The sequence below is a fragment of the Mus caroli genome, unplaced genomic scaffold, assembly GCF_978045245.1.
Source record: "Mus caroli unplaced genomic scaffold, Mus_caroli_1 scaffold_14, whole genome shotgun sequence".
In the NCBI taxonomy this organism is placed as follows: domain Eukaryota; kingdom Metazoa; phylum Chordata; class Mammalia; order Rodentia; family Muridae; genus Mus; species Mus caroli.
In genome coordinates, this window is record NW_028227269.1 from 28,230,001 (window position 1) to 28,252,422 (window position 22,422).

General features: G+C 41.5%; 1 protein-coding gene across 2 annotated transcripts in view; it reads right to left on the minus strand.

Moving 5' to 3' along the window:
• Positions 1-22,422, minus strand: part of Sntg2 (syntrophin gamma 2) — a 206,478-nt gene that overhangs the window by 101,414 nt on the left and 82,642 nt on the right. For both annotated transcript variants that reach the window (XM_021179140.2, XM_021179141.2), the window contains 3 exons: positions 12,895-12,938; positions 12,749-12,790; positions 1,252-1,339 (listed from right to left, as the gene is read on the minus strand). In XM_021179140.2, the coding sequence (XP_021034799.1) occupies positions 1,252-1,339; positions 12,749-12,790; positions 12,895-12,938 (174 nt within the window). The remainder of the gene's footprint in view (positions 1-1,251; positions 1,340-12,748; positions 12,791-12,894; positions 12,939-22,422) is intronic.

The window sequence follows — 22,422 nt, forward strand, 5'->3', positions numbered from 1 at the left end:
TCCTTACACTGGGATTCTCCCATTAGCACATGAAACCCTTCCATGACCTATTCCATATCATCCTTGTATCCTCAAGAACTTGTCACCTGCTATTCTTTCTCCATTTCACAAGGTGGTCTCCATGGACACAGGGCAGGCAGCAACTCTTATGCACATGTCTACAGAGCAGCTGAGTACCAATTTCCCTAAGAATAGCGAATATCACAGCCACTCCCTATGCTCCCTTGGAAATGACAGGCTCAAAGGTCTCAGGAAAAAGAGGGTAGAAGGAAAGTCTGAGTTCAGTGGCTTATCTAATGGAGCATGGAATGGGTGTATGGTTAGAGTCTATAGCTCAAAAGGCCTCATGAGCAGCACCCAGGCCACTTATACAGTAAAGAGAGATGCTGACAGCAGGGCTATAGTGATGGAAGGGGGTGAGTGGGCATCAGGATGGATCAGGGAGAAGGATCTTCCCTTTCCTGCAAGAAGCAGATGGAGGAGAGAGGCAGTCAGGTTAGGAAAGGAGGGCTGCCCAGGGCCAGGAAGGCTCCTGCTGCTGTCAGCTGTCCCTGCACTTGCAACAGCAAACATCAGCTCTAAGGAGGCTAAGCCTTGTCTTTAGATCTTTCCTAGAAGTGGAAGGCAGCATTCATGAGAGGTCTATACCTGCACTGCTAACCAAAGAAAGGGCAGGACCTTCTGTTAATTGTAACCAGCTAGGGAGAAAAGTTAAAGTCACAAACACACAGTCTTGGTGGATCAAGTACAGCAGAGTATCACAAGCTCTGCCCATCATGGTAGGCACTCTGATATGTGCATTAGCATGGCTGGGCTGTATACTTAATATGAGATAAACCTAGATATTAAACAACTCTACATATATGCACATGAATGTATGTGTAGATAATTGTGTGTACCTGTGTTTATGTGTTTGTGTGTGTTAGTGTGTGTGAGTCTATGAGCGTGTATGTGTGTTAATGTGTGTGAGAGTAAGTGTGTATATATGGGTTAATATGTGTGTGTGTGTGAGTGTGTGTGTAGGTAAACACAGTAGCAGGGGGTTCATGTGAAAGAAGACACAGGGTTGCTTCTGGTGATGATGTCTGGAGTGCCTTAGTGACCTATTGTGCTCTCTGCCTGTTTAAATCCTTCTCTCTGAGCAAGTGTTTGGAAAATGATTTATACCAACTGTTCCAAGATATGTGGAAAGATAATGTGGGAAGCAAGAAAATTCCACAACACACTCGAATTCTACCCCTTCCCACTTACCTAATGGCAGCTTCAGAAATGAGGGTGCTTCCCTGAGATACTCAACAGTGATGGTGACGTCATCGCCAGCGTTTCTCAGAAGATGCACCTGTTCAGAAGGTGAGAATATACTTCGCCATCACAGAAGAACCAGACATAAGTGAAGCATCAAGTCTTTATGGATCTTTCTTAAGTTTTAAGAATTTGTTTCAGAGTTACCTTTGAGATACTGAAACTCTCTAAGGCTAAACTGGGATAAAGACAATTGGCTACATATATCTAAGAGAGCACAGCACCCGTGCTTTGGCTATGAATGTATAGACATCAAAAGCAGCCATGTTAATCCACAGGGCAAGGGCTCCTGCATGCTAAATGATTAAATCTACCAGAAAGTTAGATCCCATGCGTGAGAAGTCAATTTGTTGATACAAATCGCCAAATGTCAGACACTGGCGAAAGACACATCAGCTGAGTGACCGTGACATAACCACATAATTTCAAATGTCAAATATCACCTTAACTGGGGAAAATGACAGATATCATTAACTGTGATGTGACACTCTCTGCTGAAATCTATTCACGTGGGTTTGATTTTAGCCATATATCTCATATCCATTACTTAGGGAAGCCAAGGTCAGCTTTTTGTACACAACATATTTGTGCTTAGGCTGATTTTATTAAAACACTATTAGCCTGGCAGTGATGACACATGCCTTTAATCCCAATACTCAGAATGCGGAGGCAGGCAGATCTCTAAGTTTGAGGCTAGCCTTGTCTACAGAACGAGTTCCAGGGCAGCCAGGACTATATAGAGAAACCCTGTCTCAAAGAACAAAACAAAAATAAGACACTATTGGTCTACATGCTCTACAGCTGCTTATTAGGACCTATTAGTGTTCCATCGTGTGTCTGACTACAAGGTTTTACCATCCAAGGCTCATCCACTGTCTCCTGAATCTTCATCTCGGTGTACTCCTGACAAAACTTGTGCATTCTTTCTGCTTTCCAGTTCTTCATACATTATCCTCAGCAATTCTTATTTGAGCAGCTACAGTATGGAACAGTGGTTTAAATTCTTGGTGGGACAGGGGCGATGGGTTGAAGAGTGAACAGAGACAGCTGAAGGTTCTTTGGCCTCTAGCATGGACATTCTCCTGTCTTTCATGAGCATGGCTGCCCCAATCAGCTCTATCTGACCACAGCCTCTGAGATGACCAGATCTCTAAGTTGGCCAGACCTTCCAAACTGGCCAGGCATTCTGTGTCCACCAGTTTCTACTCCATGACATGACTGCCCTGCCATGTCTTTAGGGCTTTGTGGACCATGGTCTCACACACTATTCCTTTCCCACTGGAATTTCTGAAGCCCTACCTTGACCCTGTCCATTCTTATCAAGAATGTAGATGCTGCCACGAGTGACCATGTGCTTACAGTATCCATGCTGCAGATATGTCCGGTGCATGTTCTCTTTATATCCACAAGGTCCTGAGTATTAACTTGTCTCGTAAGTTTTAAGGTTCTACCCAAGGGTAACCTGACCCCATCTCCCTATCTCCACAGCATTCCTTTACCTGATGCTCAGATAAGGGCACATAAACTATGCAAAAGGAGGGACACATCTCTATCTCCCATGCAACAGGTCCCAATTCCTAAATGTCTAGTCTCTGTCTTCAAAGCACTATTAGTACAAACAGAACAGAAGTGGGCCTCACACCAAGCAACTGAGCAGGGGGTGGGGGAGGTTTCCCCTTGCTTGGTACGTATCTCAGAAGACGACCCATTGACACTTACTCCTTGGCCAGTCCAAGGAAGTGTCTTGGCTGTCTTTCCTTGGCAAGCAGAATCTAGGGAGAAGCACAATGTAGCTGCACCTTCTTGCTGCAGTGAAGGTCTTTGCCTTGGAAATCTTACTTCAGAATGCCTTATCTCTGGACAGGAGATGGTCACAAAGGCTCACAAGTGGATAGCCATGATGATACCCTGGTCCTGAGCATTCAGTGCAGGTTAGTTCCAGAGAACAGGGACAGGAACTGTTGAGATGTGTGGAACCCAGGTTGTCATAGCCTTGGAAAGGTTTCTCTGCTCCCCACAGCGTGCAGCCAGGCTACAGTGGTCCTGTGGTCCTGGCTTGCTCTGTATGTTTGTGCAAGTATGTGCATACCCCTGTTGAATTATTAAATAAAATGAAATGTAAATCTCTTTAATGAATTCCAAAGCCCTTCAGCAGAACCAGTTGTGGTTTGAAGCATTAAAATGTGTGATCACATATTTATATGAGTTTATATGTATCTTGATAATTTTGCCTGAGAATAACAGAGCCATCTGGAAGCCCAGGGCTCTATGGCCTGAAATATTCAGGAACTTTAATTAAAGGTTAGTGACTTTTCTATTTTTTTAATTTCTTAAATCTCAAAGTGCTCACATCTCCCAGATCTTTCAGGATAATGTGTGGGTGAGAGACAAGTCTTGATTCACTAGTCACTTCTCTTCTAGATCAAAGCCTGTGTGTCAAGCAGGAAAAAAAATCAGTATTGGCCACGGGTGTTTCCACGTCTGCAATGACCTACAACTTTTTCTCCCTTGGCAGATCACTGCCTTACACTGACAGCAGCTCCTTCTGCCAGCAGCCACCACAGTTGCCTTTTGTAATTGTTGCCGTTCCTTGGAGACTGTGGCTTGGGGACACATCCTGGATTGTAGAGTATAGCTCTCTGGGCCCATTGTTCCAGGCTATGGTTTTCATGTCTGATTTCTAACTAGGACCTTACAAGTAAACTATCCTAAAGAGGTTTCCACATTTTAAAGATTTTTCTATACTGCTGTATCATCTGGAACATTTCCTACATGCAATCATCTAAAGCCACCTTGTCAGATTATCCAGACCCACAGGAACCAAACACCAAAAGTTTCCTTCTCATGGTCTGGGACCTGTATCGTGTCAGTAGGGTTGATTCTTGTGACATAGTATCCTGCAGCCGGAGAACAGTATGCTCACTGCGGAGAGAGGCACTCTCATGAGTCTGTGCTCACCTCCCAAGAGCCCCACCTCTAAACGGACACAAACACTCTGCTGTAAGGAACACTGATGATGACTCAAAGCAAAGGCTCTAGGACCTCAGTGTCATGTTCTTTAGAGTCCCAGATTCCTGGGAGCATGAGTGGATGCCCTTCATGGATAGACATAAGGCAACCTCAGAAGAGTCACTGCACAATTTTGGATACAAAAAGTATTTAAAATGCAGCAGAAGAGCAAGCATTTAACAGGATTCAAGCATTTCACCACCATTTCATCCTTGCCAGCCACTATGAAGAAGTTTGTGTCTTTCCAGAAATCGTCACAGGAAAATCCTGTCTCAGATTTCAATTATCTGCTAAAGGGTAATTGGCCTTCTCGGTAGCAACTCACTGGTGCCCATTTACCCAGGGAGCACACCATCAGTTCCTGTGGCATGCAAGAGTAAGGCACCATAAGATTATCCATTCCACTGTCTCCATTCTCTCAGTAACACATATGTGCCCTGGTCTCTGGCAGGTTGCTTTCTTTGCCTAAAACAAGCAATACAGGTTCATGATTTTCTGGCTATTCCTGGATTCATGTGTCTGATTCAGGAATGTGCCTGGTTTAGGTTTGCAGTGTGGGTCTGGCACTGGGGTTTGCTCACCGACCTCTGGCTCACAGACCTTGCATGGTGTCTTTGCAGCAGGAACCCAGCTAACATGCTGATAGCCCCTGCTGTTAAAGATGCTCCTTTTAAGCCCTCATGCTGTTTTATAAACTTGCTCTTTCATCTCCATCACATCTTTGTTTAAATTTCTGTGTTAATTCTGCTTTAAAATCCCTGATGTGGAAATGTGGAAAATAGATTTCTTTTCTCTCCTTCCTTCCTTCCTTCCTTCCTTCCTTCCTTCCTTCCTTCCTTCCTTCCTTCCTTCTTTCTTCCTTTCTTTCCTTCCTTCCTCCCCTCCTTCCCTTCTCCCTTCTGTCTATCTGTCCATCTGTCTTTCTTTCTTTCCTTCCTTTTAAACTTTGTGAATGTGTTAAATGCTCCTACCTATCCAGATGTGTTGATTAGCTATGTCACATAAGTTCTGACATAAGAAATGTTTCAATGTTGTTCATGCTTCTTTTATGATTTAAAATACTTTTATGTGTTTCACCTTGACTAAAAGTTTATATTATAGAAATATGAAAACCTTTCAAACAAGGTTCATTTTTTTTGACTGGACAAAATTTATGCTAAGCTTCCTTTGTAGCTTAAACTACTTCAAATATCCCATGTATTATTGTAAGAATGTGAGTATTAGGGTGAATAAATACATTTGCTTACATTTATATATACACATTTCCAGACATAGATTCATGCTTATACATTCACACTTTATAGGTATACTTATACTAGTATACACTAATACAATACACACAACATTTGTACACACAGATTTTTTTATAAAATTAATTTACCTGTTTCCCACATATATTTTTTCAATTGTTTTGTTCTAACTAATAAGTGTAACTATATAAATGTAACTAAATTAAAGTTTAATTTTGAATATTCAAGTTTAACTGTAACATCAGGACACCAGCTTGTATTTACAATCACGAGGTTTTATTTAAACTTGCAATTCTCCCTTGTTAAATGACACATAGAAAGTCTGACCAACTAAAAGAACTGAACTTTGAGTGTCTTCCACTTCTTTTCCCTAGCATTGCAACACCCCTGGAAGAGGCAGAAGGGTGTCCATGATATTGTTAACTGCCTTTGGAGAACAAGAGCAGACTCTCCAAGGCTGGGGAGATTCTATCACTCCAAGAGATGAAGCTGCATGGAGCCTCCGTGGAGAACATCCTAGCTTACTTCCTTGTAAACACATCACATTCTCGATAGCAGAGCTCAGTCCATTAGACTTCATTTGGCATTTCCCCCTTTCCAGCTGCTGGTGTTCATTGAGCATAGAAACCAAGGGTTAGCCACCTTATTGAAGTGCAAGTAGCCTGCCAGCCATGACTTCAGCTGAATGGAAAGGCCTGTTCATGGACCTGCAGCTTATCTTCACCCTGAACATCAGAGTGTGGGAAGGGCATGCTCACTGTGAAAGGACTGCACAGTCTCTCAGGGATCCACTTTCCAAATTGATTTACACCAAATTGAACTCAAATTGATTTAAGTGACTTCAATCTCTGCCTCACCAATTGAGACCCTAGAGTGAATACCCCAGGGTGTGTAACCCAGCCAGAGAAAAATGCCTCGGATTTATCCTGGTCTGAAGTTGTAGCCGTTGGGCTCTAATAAATACAGACACTTTAGAATCTAGCCCTGCCCGCATTTCCCAAGATGACATCTCTCACCTCTCCCCACCACACCTTTCCTTTTTACTCATCTGATGAAGTAGAGATCTTGACTCAGTGCTTATGTGAGTGGTGTGCCCTGTATTCCCACCAGCAGACTCGCCATCTTACAATCTGGCTTCACTCTAAGTCAGCCTACCCCTCTCAGAGGACGATCTACCTTTGCCTCATCACAGACAAAGTCAACTACCCAGCTTTCTGAAAGCTGTACCACACTTACTCCATGATTCACTACATCCATTCTGTGCTGCGCTCTTCCACGTGGACCAGTGCTATGTCACAGTACCTTGTGCCAGAGAAACTATGTTGTGTGCACATCTGTGACATTTCTACTTTTCTGTCTATAGCAAAGTTAAAATCTGTCTTACTCTTCAACCCTTCCTTATGTCTGCCTCTCTCAGACCTCCTCACTATATCCAGTCTAGCAAAACAGAATTCCTAACCTAACCTTTATAGTTCATGTAAGTTGATCTTCCTGGCACCTTTAGCCTGGCTGCTCCAAGCTCCTGCCCCATCAGTCCTTTCTGTGTGTCCCAGTGCCTGTCTTCATATCTGTCTGCCTGGCTAACCCCGCTGTACTTGCTGATATCTGAATACCTGCCTCCTGAAGGAGAAGTCTTTCAGTTCCTCACCCGAGTGAACGTCCCTTTGCAAATATTCACTGTCCAGCTACAGCTTCCAAAACCAGATATATACTTCATGTCTTCACTTCCCATTTCGAGGTTACATATCTCTGTAGAGCCCTTTCCTCATACACAAACTTCAATCATGTACGTATCTCCCTGCAGCCCAGTCCAGCAGCAACTAAGATGTGGCTACAGTGGAGTCATACTCCATTTGCACTGCTGTGGTCAACAAGAACAAAGAGAGGAAGTTGGCTGGCATGCACACTGGAACCCAGTGCTCTCAGCCAAGAGTCTGCTACCCTGAAACTCACCCTGTCCTTAAATTGTTTCAGGTGATCGTGCAGGAGTAGTGTGTATCAGCATGTGTGTGTGTGTGTGTGTGTGTGTGTGTGCACGCACACACACATATACATACATGTGAGTGCAGTATGCTGGCATGGAGAAAGGAGACAGCATTGAGTTTCTGAGCAAATAGGAAGGTCTATTTTTTTAATACAGGGAAAGTAATCTAGCTTTCATTTAATGCTCTAGCAATTTAATTTTGATGAAGTGTTGGCTTCAGAATGGACCAGAATGTCATAATCCAGAACGACATAATGTTTATTTTGTGTGATGTTTGTTTTACTGATTCCCTTCACTTTACATTCTCAATAATATTTTTCAATACACCTATAAAAGTTAATGTTTCATAATCTAATTTTCTAATTTAATTCTAGATGATGATGATGATGATGATGGTGATGATGATTAGCGCTTCAAGGCAGGGTTTCTCCATTAATGTTAATGTTTCATAATCTAATTTTCTAATTAAATTATATCATTATTATTATTATTATTATTATCTTTTCAAGACAGGGAACTCATTTTGTAGACCAGGCTGGCCTTGAACTCAGAGACTGCCTGACTTTGCCTCCTGCATACTGGGATCAATGGTGTGTGCTACCACACCTGGCTCTATATGACCAATCACCACGAGGTCCTGCCTATCCCTTCCCTACTCCTGTCTGCTCCATGTTGTGTGGTTAGCTGTTGTTGCTTTTTGTGTTCTCAGTTCTGGGCTCACTGATACCACCTGACTTTCAGGTACACCTTCATACATCCCACTGTGTTGTGGATATTTCCTTTATGGGAAATCTTCTCTCCTGGGCAACAGAGGAAGCTCCAGGAAACATAAAAGGCCTGGACAATGCTCACAAGTCCTCTCTTGAAAACAGCCGAGGGAAGAGAAAATCTCTTTAGAGAAACAGCCTGAAGGTTGGGTGTATATGTGTTATGAGTCATCACCCAAGCTGAGGTGGGCCCTCCCTACACAATGTAGATGCATCTGCCTTTGAGCCACTCATGTTTTAAATAATCCCAATACACTCATTGTCTCACCAACTAGACAGGGAAAACGATTTCTTTGATGTGCCATTGCTGAGGTGAAGTGATAGCAAGAATCTCTGCAACTGTAAAAATTTCCTGGTTTTGTTTAAACACTGTAAGGAGTGTTTTTTTAAAATTATCTTGAAAGGTTTCATAACAGAACCACAATTATACTTTTTCATAACTAGTTTCTAGCATGTGTTCACCTTTTTTCACCCTTATTTTAAACACAGGCATCTTTTTACAAGGCACATGCTAGGTCCTTGTTTTAGTAGCTATCAACTTCATGTTAGCTGCTGCAGGGACTGAGGGTCCAACCTGTTTCCTGTGATGCTGAATCATTAGCTATTTGCATTGGAAAATAGATACAATTTTAGCATCCACCAGGGTTTGTTGCCTTCAATCAGGTGCAGTTTTACTGCTTGCTTTAGTTACTGTGCTGAAGCAGATTATAAAGTAAGACGTGAGCAGGTTCCAGCCACGGGAAAATCAAACGTCTTCTGTGAAGAATTATAAACTTCGAAGCAGTTTCCACCTGCTCATTTTCTTCAGATCACACAATCGCATCTACCCATGTACTTAGATAACTGAATTTTAATTTTCTAAGACGATATCCTTTGGAGTAGTCCTCTCTATGAGGCATAAAGCAGACCCATTTGTACCTTTTATATTTGGATTTATATTTCTAACAACTTCATGTTTCCTTTACAACTCAAAAGAAGCAGGTCCTTTCCTGTGTCCCTCGAACAAAGAGGAGGCAATTTTCAAGAGTTTATTTTCCTTTGCATACTTTGACACGACCATCACATAGCACAGCAGCTCATAACTGGTTGTAATGGTTGGTTTCTGGCTCCAACCTTGTTGGTTGGCTTCTCCCAGGAGTTTTAAACACAGGTCCTCTGCTACAGATATCATATGCATACACACATGTACCCACATATACATATATCACATGTTTGCACACAGGTAAACATACATATACATGTCTTCTCTCATGGTGTCTCTAGTAGCATCAACTGAATTATTGATTAGCAAGACAACGCTTAGAGTAACAGGGGCAGTGTGAACTTTCAACTGGGGATTCTTTTTCTTTTTGTTCAGATTGAAATCACAGATATACAAAGAGAAGCTCATCCAAGTCTGAGCTCAGGGTATTGGGGTCCTCCATCCTCAGGGTTACAACTCCTTGACAGCCAGACAAAGTATGCCTCAGTGTTTTCTAGAGTTCTTTCAGTGCTGGGTCCTGCAGCTCTCTCTGGCCTTGGCTTTCTATAGCTGTTAGCCTTCTGTAGGCTCAGCTTTCCAGTTTTTCTTTCCTTCTCAGCATGTTTCTAGTGTTTATGGACTCAACACTCCAAATTCTAAACCTCAGCTCTCTGAAATCTGTCCCTAACTACACTGAGACTCTTCATCCACCAACTAGCAGCTACTGGAATGTCTGTGTTGGAAGCTTGAACAACTGTCTCTTCTTCCTGTTACCAGCTCAGCTTGGCTTATCCATCATAAAGACTCCACAGAGGGTTGGATATGGAAATGGGGGGGCAGTGCACAGTGGGGAGGTCTATTGCACTGCTACCATGAGAAGTAAGAGAATGACTGTTTACACAACCAAGTACACGTGCCCATTCCCAACCATGAGTTGTGGAGGGGTTCTTCCTCTCCAGACTGTGAACAGCTACAGCAAAGTCACTGGAGTGATGAGTGTGTGTGTGTGTGTGTGTGTGTGTGTGTGTGTGTGTGTGTGTGTATGTTGATCAGGGACAAATCAAGTAGCCCTGGCAGGATATTTAAAGTAGCCATGACTTAAGCAGTCTTCTGCAGTAAAGCTGTGAGCTGTATATTATCAATAACATTTGTGACTGGGATGAAATCCTGTCAGTGTTAGCAACTGTCTTGAAGCATCTGTGTCTAGATGCAAGTCTCTCTATGCAGTTGTAAGATATTTAAAGTAGCCACTTATCTTGATTACAGCTGGAGGAATGCTAAGAAACATGGCTGCATGATGGACAGCTCCTGCGTACAAGCTTTTTTCCCTAACTCTCTCATTTCTTGGGTTTCATTTCAATAACTTCTGCTTTAGCTTTTATTATTTACTTTCTTCTGCTCACTTTTTCAGGCAAACAGCTACTCACTTTGTTATAAATCTTTAAAATTTACTTTTAGTTGATAAATAAACTATGTACCTATGACAATATAATGTGATGCATTCAAATGGACCCAAAACTGAATGATGACAACCTTCAATTTTCTTTCTCTCCGTGGCCATACATCTCAGAAATCTATACAATAAGTGTATGGACAAGTTGCTGTCTCCAATAGCTAGCTACTATAACACTATGCAGCCTTATGGTGGAAGCATACAGCTGTGCTATAAAGAGAAACTACCTGTTAAATCATCTATTTATATATTTAAACATTATCACCAACTTCAATTCACAGATTTTTTTTTCAAACCAGAAGTCTAAGGTTCACCTTGCATACATGTCACCTTGAGAATATATTTATGTTAGAAAGATCCTTTCCATTGAGCATAACTGATAATTTTTCTTTAAGCACTGAAACCAGAATTTATTGTAAGATTGAGAGAGGAAAACTGTACAATGAATGAGGTATTTTACAAATGGGACATCTCTAGGAAGCTTACGATCCTGACAAATTAATTCTACATATATCATTAATGGTGCCCTGGTAATTTATTTTACATCACAAAATAATGTATACATAAAATTTGCTGAAAGTATATTAGTGTCAAATTAATCTTGGTATAACAACATTTATAAAATCTACATGGATAAATGTTTCTAATTTTATTTACATACCATTAGTATTAAAAAGTTAAGAAAAAGTGGATAGCCTTTCTTTCAATTATGTTTTCTTATCATTAAAAAAAACATACCTTGTAAAAGACAAACAGCAGTATTTATCACTAAGTCTGGAAAGCTAATAATGAGCAGGTTTTCCCCAGTTGATCATAAGCCCCAACTGCACATCTCTAGAGACCATGAAACATGTCTGCCCATTTGTGAAACTCCCTCTAGCCTGGCATGCAGAAAACAGCAATAAATATGCCCTATGTGAGGATATTAATAAATCAACAAGCTGCCTGTACTGAGCAGGTCTTCATCTGGCCACAAATCACTCACTGCAAACACTCCGTCTGGTTTCATGTGAATTCAGCTCTGGGCAAGCGGGGAGGGGCTTTGCCTTCCCTAGGAATAGTGTTGACTTACTGAACAGGCACTGAAGAGTGGAAGGATGAATGGGAGCATACCTGTTAGGGAATGCTAACTAATAAAGAGCCTATTTGACTTTGACTGTTACACACAATGAGACCTGAAAGGGACCCTTTCGGGTCTCTTCTAGTCTCAAGTCTATCTTTTGGTTTGGATTTTCTGCTTCTCCTCCTTGTTTTGGCTTCCCAACTCATGGCAGCTCAGCCACTGTGTATGTTGTGCCAGCACCCCACTCCCCTCCTCCTCCATCTTGTTTCTAGAGACACAGCTTTAATGAAATCTTCATGTTTGCCCCTCCTTTCATAGGCAACTAGGCCCATTATTACTCAGGCTCCATTGTCCCAGGTTCTTTGAATGACTGCACTATAGGGCTTGCTCTCTCTCTCTCTCTCTCTCTCTCTCTCTCTCTCTCTCTCTCTCTCTCTCTGCCCAAACACTAGCTTTCAAGAGGAGGTGTTTCTTTTATCCTTTGCCCTTTGAAGCCCAACCTGACCCAAATCCATTTTCTTGGGGTGAATTGCTTATGAATACCTTTGACCCACATCATCTTAAGCACCCACTAAATGTGCCTATCACGTGACCCTTCCACATTATACATTTTATACACTAAGATGCTGGAGTGAGCTGGTGTGTGAGAAACAGAACACTGTACAGTGGGGCTCTGCATGGTATTAGACAAGCCTCCAGTAAACGCTGGGAGACTTTGATTTTTGTCCTGAGGTGACCCTCTAAGGCAAAGCAGGAGGTCAAATGCTCCATGAATTCCTGTGCCCTTGAATCTAAAATGGGCGAAATCAGATGTATTTCCTTCAGTGCTTGTGGAGACCTGCAGGTCCCTGGTGTGTCTGTGTCTATGAACACACTCACATAAATATGGGTTAATAGAGAAATACATTTAGAAGAAAATAACATACCAAAAATAGCCCCCCTCCAAATATAAGACTTACCACTTCTTCATGGGTTGCGTTTTCTACATTAATGCCATTAACCTGAACAGATGACAAATGAAGAATTTTGAGGATAACAGTTGATTGGAATAAGCTTAAAATATAAAGATGGAATAGAGTTAAAGATTAAAGTTTAAGGTACTGACCTGTAGTACAGCATCTCCTATGAACAACATCTCTGTCTGGTCAGCTGCAGGGTTGCAAAAGCAGCAACATTGTTAAGGGGATCTTGGCAACCTTTCTTTACAGCAGTCTTTAATCAACATTGTGCTTCTAAGAACTGACATCTACTTGCTGCAATGTCTACAGATGTTCGTGCATATGTGTCCAAATGTGTGCTCTGATGAACACATTGCTTATTAGTGTTAGTGTGATTGGGAGAAAACAGTGATGAAAGTGTGTATGCTTGCAGGTAGGTATGTAATGTATGTTCACGTGTACGTACATATATGTGCACACCTATGTATGTCAGTCTAGGCAGTGTGCATTGTATATACACATGAGTTTGTGTGTATATGTGTATGTGTGGTTGTATGTGGGTGTGGGAAAATGTAAGACACCAGTGAGCTAAATGGCTGACCAATTTTAAGCATGTTAAGAGACTTGTGATGTGAAGCATAAGTACCACTCCCTCTAAGGATGGATTTGATTGAAGTATGTGGAAAGTGTGGTTCACACTTTTCATCACAGACAATAAACAAGGAATTTCAGGAGTCACTCAGCATTTCCCTCCCCTCAACATGAATGTGCACAGATTGCTGTCACTGAAGAGGAAGTACTGCACTCTAAAGCTGAATGAAATCTCATACACATCTCCACTCAACATCTTCCCTGTCATAGGATAGGAGATGACTCAGTGCGACCGAATGGACTTGCAGCATACAGAGCATCTTCTTTCATATATGAGTAGAAAGAAGTCTGATTGTGAGTTTGTTTGAATTTGTAAAGATCTCACATTAAATACTAAAACGAATGACCCATTTTTATTTTATTCTATGCTGGCATCCTCTTTAAACTGTATGTACAGTTGTCATGAGACAGAGGCAGGCAGAGTTCTCTGAGTCTAGCCTCATTGTTTACACAGTGAGTTCAGGATAGCCAGGGCTACACTGGGAGACCTTCCTTTTCTCAAAAAAACCAAACCAATCAACCAACATAACAAACCAACCAACCAACCAACCAAGCAAACAAACAAACCATATGTAAAAGATATTGACAACTGTTAATATTATTTCTACTCATTGGCAATATTAAATCAGATGGGAAATAAAATATTTTCTCCATATATGTGAATCTTAAAGCAAGGATGTTAAGTAATCTGATTCTTATCCTACAGAGACTTACAACAGACAAGCCCTCACAGACCATGTCTTGTTCTGATCAGGTCAGCCATGCTCCCACAGATCATCCCTTGTGACCGGGTCTCGAGATGCTCAACACTCTCTTTCCCTTCCCTGTCCTTGATGCCTCTGTTGGCATCTCCAGCCTGCACCATCTCAGCCTCCATCTGTTCATGGCTTTGCATAGCATCTCTCTTCAGCTATACCCGAGTGGGATGGGGGCTCAATTAGAATCACTGATCCTCTGGCACACAGGAGGGATCTGAAAGATCTGGGTCAACAAAAGCATCAGCCTCCCAAAATTTAGGACTCAAATTCCATCAAAAGATATCACACATATAACAGCAAAAAGTATTTACAAGCTACATGTGAGTTTTCAGGGTTATATGTCTTGTCTTCTGTCAGAAACATACTGAGAAGGTCTGTGTTGTTCCTAGGACAGCCAGAAGAACAGCTGACAACAGAGAGAGATTTCCCTCAGGGAATAGAGAGGGCAGAAGCCAATGTTCAGCCATGCCTATACCTATATTCCAGTGCTGGGCCAAGTTCATAACTGTCCCTCCATATATGCTACCCCTTTTCCTCTGCACCCTGTGCTGTGCCATGCTTATATCTGTCCCCCTCCTGCCTTGCCATGCCTGCGCTCCTGTGGTACACTGCATCTTCATTCCATTTACTTGAGTAATGTTTAGATTAGTTCCTTCCTGCCATGACATGTTAGTACTTGAATTCCCATACTAAACAAACCTCCAAATGTTTCTTCCTGCGATGCCAAATCCTGTACCTGTGCTACTGTTTCTGGATTCAGTGTATTCTTGAAGGACTAGAGACTGATTAGATGACAATGGGTGCTAGGTGGGGTGGTCTATGCGCTGAAACATCTTTTCCTAAGGCCTCTAGCATAGAATGATATTTGACTGGGAAGGAGTCTGCTTTATTCAAACTTATCTCAGGCCATGAGACTTGCAGATCTGAGTCAACACATTTCCTTTTTGGAATCAGCTCACAAGCCACGAGGACCTCCATCTAGGGGAAGCAGCTATGTCCCATATTCTCCAGAGTGGATGGTGTTGTGTTCTGCAGGCAGTGTTGGGTCCAGATGCTCTATGCCAGCTGGGCAACAAGAGGACGAGCCCTAAGAAACTACTGCACAATTTTGATATGTACACAGATGCCGTGTTATAAATTCCACAGTAATGAAATTAAAATGTCAGCAGTCACCTAGGTAAATAGCACAGCACTTGAATAAAATTTCAAAAGATTTTGGGAGCCAATGAATACCCTTAAAGAAAATGGTCAAGCCCTCCTTTAAGTAGAAGTCAGGAGAGCAGAAGTCAGTGGTAAGTGCCTGCTGACTTATTTGTGTCTCTGGTGCCTCTGTCTTCTTGCCTTAGAAGGACGTTCTCCCTCCACTGGAAGTTAAAGAAGCAGTGGAGGGAAATTTTTAAAGAATAGACAGAGGAAATTGGCCCATGCTTGCCTCTCCTTCAGGAAGGAAATGCAGGCACAGGTGGTCTTCGCACACTGTTTCTTTGTTGCTTGCTCTTTTGTGCTATTTGTGGCAATAACCAGATTTACTAGAACCACCATTCCTTGAATTCACAGAAAACTGCAAGCTTTATTTCTAGAACGATCAAGGCTCTTATATATGCAATACAAAAATAGTCACACAGCAATTTAGTTAAAGTGTTATCCACAATTTCACTGAACTTCGAATGATTCCTGTTGCAAATATAATTCTAGCTAGAAAAAAAAATGTAGAATAGCTGACTGCCTTATAATATAGGTACCCACCATCATTACTAACATCTCAGAATAAAGGAAATATATGACAACAAATAAGGACCTGGCTCAGCTCTCGATTAAAGCTGAGGATGTTAGGGATTTGGCTGGGGCCACCACGGGGAAGTAGGAAGTGAACCAGTCTCAGATGAATGAAAGGTAATTAGAAATAATCTGCAGAACCCAGTTCGCTACAAGTTGCCCCTAGGTCCTGTTGTGTCTGCTCATCTTTCTAAATCCTGACTCAGGAAGGCTCAACATTTCCTCTCTCTTTCTTCTGATGCTGGGTACAGCGTACACATGGATTTTCTGGTACTTGAGGCTTCCTTAACCTTTCTCAAAAGCATCATCCCTCCTTACCTTATGGCTGACCTTCACATCAACTTAACTCATCGTGACTTTGTTTTTTCCTTCTTTACTGCTGAAATCCACAGATTTCAAACTCTTACAAAATTGTCCTCAAGCTTAAAAGACGTTTGCCCTCCTGAATCACCAACCAACCAACTTTAGGCAAATGATGTGGTCTGTTATAAAGGACAAGCATGAGTGTCGGGTTTGACTTTAATTGTAATCCTGCTAAATAATAATCTATCTCATCGTATTGGAATGCATTTGTGAATTTTAGCCGAATAGTGATTCTAGCTCATCTCTGAGGAATCAAGTCTTTAGGTAATAAACAAAGCCTGATGTATTGTAATCCACACAGGCAACCCGTTCATGAAGGTCTGTGGGTGATGAATGTAAGCAGCTGTCACTTGTCCCAGGCTATAGTTCTCACTTGTTTCTGAAGGACATCTTTGGTGGGTAGAGTATACTTAGCAGTCAGGTCTGTTTTATGCAGTTTCCCTTTGAAGAACATAGAGTCTGGCCTGGTGGTATATGCCTATAACCCCAGCATTTGGGAGTTAGAAGGAGAACCATGAGCTCAAGGTTATTCTCACCTATACAGCAAAGTTCCCGGCCAGCCTGGGCAACCTAAGACCCTATAACCTTGGACCACAGTAGAGGTAGAAGTAGGTACAATTTCCTCCAGTGCTGAGGTCTTTCTCTCTAATGCTCCTCCACTAGAAATGTAATGTGCTCATGGCCCCAGTTGGCATGAGTGTGACAGACATTTACCCCTCACTGAGTACAACAAGCAACACCAGAGCAACCTGGGCCCAAACAGGAGCACAACTGCATTTTTGTAAAGGTAAATTTTATATGAAGAAGAAGAAAAAAGATAATCTTAAAGTTGCATTTTGTCAAAATGAAAACAACAAACAATATATCAGCACTGGAAACCTGTTAAAATAATAACTCCTCTTTGACCAGCCTTGTTTCTAGAATAAATGCTGGAGTACCACTGCTAAGATAACCCAGGGTTTAAATCCAGGTTTTAAAACACCAAAGCCGATCCACAACTGCTGAACATTGAAGCTGTGATCTTAAAGTACCATTTTCTCAGACTAAACCTATATACAAAGCATCCTCTCTTGGATTCTTTTTCTTTGGTGTGTTGGGCCTCGTGCATGTTAAACCCAAGCTGTAACCCTGAGCTGCCTTCCCAGCCCCTCATGCCTAGTGCAAACCAGAGCATCTGCATCTGCCCACATGTGCACAACATGTGTACACACTTGAGCACAGCATAGCCAGCGTGACTTAGATGACATCTGTTCTCACCTTGTACGTCTGCAATTTTTATTTAGCCTTTGTTCAGGCGCTGCCATGGTAATAAAATGTTCATGCATGTTCTTTGTTCTGGTGAATCAAGAAAGCAGTACACCTGCTGATGCAACGTTTCCTGTGGTGTGACTTTCACTAGCTCTGCCTTACAAATGGAAACCAATTAGGCCTGTCATCGGCTGCCCCAGGTGTTCCCTACAGCCCCTGAACTCCTAGCACGTTTTGTCCAGCCACATAGGCCTAGAGTAAACAGCCAGCTGCAGCAGCTTAGTCAGGCGTTCAATAACCCTGACTCAAAAACAGTTCAGGAAGATGAGAAATTGTGCCATTTCCGTCAGAGATGAGGATAAGTAGGAGCAGGTGGTCTCATGTTGAGAAGGTGGCTCACGGCTACCTACGGCGGGGAACTCACCATGGGAGTTCAATGTCCAAACCCAGTTAATTGCCCCAATCCTACCTCTGTTAATGTTTTATGGCCTGAGAATTTTCAATTCTTGACCCAAATCAAGGGAGACAGATTTCACTTACTTCCAAGTAGGGCAGGACTGAGCTAGTGAGGAAAGTGCTGGCAAAGACGATGGATGCCCTCCTTACTCTGGGGATGCCCAGGGGTAAAAAGAGGGACCTTAGTGGTTATTGTTTGAAATTCTTTCTTCAGTGCTAGCGATAGAACCCGGGCCCTCACACATACTGGGAAGGGCTACACATAACAGCTGTAGCCACAGCATGTGGGTAGGCACCAGAAGGTTTAATTATCACGTTCTTGGAAAATCTGTGTGGGTCCTGGGTAAGCTTGAGAAGACTCCAGGACACTGGTCTGGGGAACTGTAAGGCTCCGTTCCAGACAGCCAAGTAACTATAACCGCAGACTCCATACTGTGGCCTGTGGCCTGGCTCTGACATTCATTGATAGTAGCTCTTAGTGTCTCTGTTTACCTTTCTTTAGTTTTGCCTTAACGCAGCTGCTGGAGATGAAGGTTCCTACACAGAATTGAAATTAAATCTGCAATAGATAACATGCACTTCTGAGCCCTTGAAATATCTCCGGATTCTTTCTGCAGCTTTCACATTTTTCATTCAGCTATGCAGTCGATTTGATTATCCGTGTCAAGTTCTATTTACTCTGATAGGTTTAAAAGCATATCTCTCATTGATGCCGTAACAGTGAAGAAACCTTGACATATTCTCCCTTTGATTTGTGGCCCAATTCAGAGGTGAAACAAGAGCACTCCTTATTTGGGTCTAAGGATAGGCTAACTAAAACCGGAACAAAACTTGTTTGTCACTGTAAATCAAAAAAGGAAAAAAAATTAACATAAAAAACGAATCTGACTTCACATCTACCTTGCCAGGCAAGCAGGTTTCTTATAATGTACTTCTGACAAGTCCATCCAGACATTGAGACAAGACAGTGTCACATGGCTCCAGGCATTCAGAGAGAAGATGCTGTTTTCCCCAGTGGGGTTGAATGCTCACATTTTAAATTTCAAGAGAAATTTCTTTGCAGAATCAAATCAAAGGGAGAGTGATACACACTTAAGGGAAAGTCTTTCATTCGAAAAGCGAGGTGACAGAGATGGAGCTGCCTCCAACCCATATGTGGGTGGTGACCATGGTAGATGCTCCAGGGCATGTGGACAGTGGAATCACAAACGCATCCATGAAGCTAAACATTATTGTTATTGAATTAAATAATATTTAGCACTTTAATGGAGATATGGGAATCAGAGAAGTACAAGTGCTCAGGTCTAATATTAATATTATATATTCAGAAATACAAATGAAAAATATCAAATGGGAAAAATACCTAGTGACAAGAATGGACTGGACGGCAGGCACTGATGATGGTGAAGGTTGTGGGGAGAATTAATATATTTCTATCTACCTATTATTTGTCCCTCTGCCATCTGTCAATGTACCATTTATGTTGTCTATACTTCAATTTACTATAATTTAGCATTTATCTCTCATTAGTTGACTTATATCTGTCTATCTATCTATCTTTCTATCCATCCATCTATCTATTCATCTAGAACATATCTATCCGTTCTTACCCACTCATCAATCTATCAACCTAAATTACAGAAGTGGTTTTCCTGGGTACATGTGTAAACATCTTCAGGAATGACATACCGTGGTCTATGCTCAGCCTGACACTAAACCACAGTCCTCATTAATTACAAGTCATCCTTTGTAAGATCTCATTGCTTTCTAAAGGCTTTTGCCCACTCTTCACCTGAACATCCCATAAAAGAAGACAAATTGATCCTAATTCGTTTTTCCAGTTTGTCTGAGTGCAGTTTTCTGTGTTCTTAGTAACTGCTCCATTTGTTTTCTGAATACAGGAATCATACCAGTGCAGGGTCCACACCTACTCAGGTTATTAAGAAACCATAGTTGAGATAGCCTTTAGAGGTGAGTAGCATGCAGTCCCCTAAGCCCTATTGTCTAGCTCTGGGTTGGCTCTTTGGTCCAGAGGAGCCTTGAGGAACCCCAAGACTATCCTGCTTCACTGTGGAAACCTTCAGAGGCCCCAAAACTAACCAGCTTGGAATCCTGCCCATCTGCCCATTCTAGTTGGAATCTGCCTGCCATCACAGTTGGTCTACCTGGGGCAGTCTGCAGAGTGAGTTAACTTAAAAGAAATCAGTAGCCCTCTTTTATACAAACAATAAATAGGCTAAGAATGAAGTTAGGGAGACAATAGCCACAAATAATACAAAATATCTTGGTGTAACTCTAACCAAGCAAGTGAAAGACCTGTATGACAAGAACTTAAAATCTCTGAAGAAAAAACTTGAGGAAGATGTCAGAAGATGGAAAGATCTCCTATGTTTATGGATTGGTAGGATTAATATTGTAAAAATGGCCATCTTACCAAAAGCAATCTACAAATTCAATGAAATTCCCATCAAAATCTTAACACAATTATTTATAGATATTGAAAGAATAATTCTCAACTTCATATGGAAAAACAAAACAACAAGAAGAAGGAGAAAAAAAAAACCCTAAAACCAAGACAGCTAAAACAATCCTGAACAATAAAAGAACTTCTGGAGATATTATCACTCCTAACCTAAAGCTGTAATACAGACCAATAGCAATAAAGCTGTGTGGTACTGGTATAGAAACAGACAGATTGATCAAGGAAATTGAATTTAAGACCCAGAAATAAACCCACACACCTATGGATACTTGATCTTTTGACAAATGATAAAGAGAGAGCATCTTCAACAAATGGTGCTGATCTAACTGGATATCTGCATTTAGATGAATGCAAATATATCCACCCTACACAAAACCTAAGTCCAAATGGATCAAAGAACTCAATGTTAAACCAGATATACTAAATCTAATAGGACAGAAAGGGAAGACTACCCCCGAACTCAACAGCACAGGAGACAACTTCCTGAATAGCACACCAATGGCTCAGGCACGAAGATCAAGAATTAATAAATGGGACCTCATGAAACTGAAAAGCTTCTGTAAGTCAATGGACACCATCATTAGGACAAAATAACAGTCTACTGATTGGGAAAAGATCTTCATTGACATCTGACAGCAGGCCAAAATCCAAAATATATAAAGAACTATAGAAATTAGACAGCAACAATCCAAATAACCCAATTTAAAAATGGGGTACAGAGCTAAACAGAGAATTCTCAAAAGGAGAATCTCTAATGGCCAAGAAGCACCTAAAGAAATGTTCAAAATCTTTAGTCATCAGGGGAATGTAAATCAAAACCATTAGAATATTCACCTTACACCTATCAGAATGACTAAAATTCAAAGGATAGCACATGCTGGCAAAGGGCGAGGGAGGAGGTGTTAGTGGGAAGTGTGACACCCAGAGTGGAGCTTCCCCTTTTTAAAAGAGAAGGGGAAGTAGAATGTGAGGAAGACTTAAGTGAGCAGGTACTGGAAGGAAAGTAAAGGCTGATATTGAGTTGTAAAGTGAATTAATAAATAAATTTAAAATAAAATTATTTCACCAAAAATTAATGTTCCAATTTTTAAAAAGAAACAATATATATATATATATATATATATATATATATATATACACACACACACACACACACACATGTGTATGTGTGCATATTAAATTAAGTTTATTCAACTGCTCTGCACTTGTGGTGAGAGACTGGGTAAGCCATCATTTCTACTTGTTTCCTGACCTGTAAAATGGACAAAAGCTTCTCTATCATTTCTCAGTTTTTCAGGAAGTTCTTTTCATACATTGAGGTTATAATCACCATTTCCAACTTCAAAACCTCTTTTTTTTTTTAAACCACTAATTCTTTGTGATCTCTGTGCAATTTGTCCTGGATTCTAAAACTTTGCAAAATCAGAAATGTCATCATTTAGTTTTATTCAGCTACCAAGGAAAACGTCACTCTATCTTACTTTGAAAGATCAGGTGAGTGACAGCAAGCTATCATGGAGACGGTAACAGGGGTATTAGTGAGGTAAGTGACAGATGACCTTCCATAAAGATGGACATACAGTTGAAGGTACCCTGTGCCTCCGTGTCCTCACCATACATGTACATGTTACACCTGTATTACAAAGCCACATGAGGCGATCTGTGTAGTGGGTGGGAAGTGTGTTTGCATGCTAGATGGGATATGGATGATGAGGGGAAGTTAGATGCCCTGAGAGAATGGCAGTGTGGCTGTAGATAGGAGATAGGTTAGTATCAATGACACAAAGAGGGGCTCAAAAGTCAGGTGGTTCCACTTGTATAGCAACTGAGAGTCATCGTTCATTTATGGGAGGCAGGGGTGGTGGTAGTGGTAGTGGCAGTGGCAACAGGTCACATAGCAGAATTATGTCCAAAGAAGGTAATGGGAATTTATATTCTTAACGTTAGCATCTTGTTCTAAC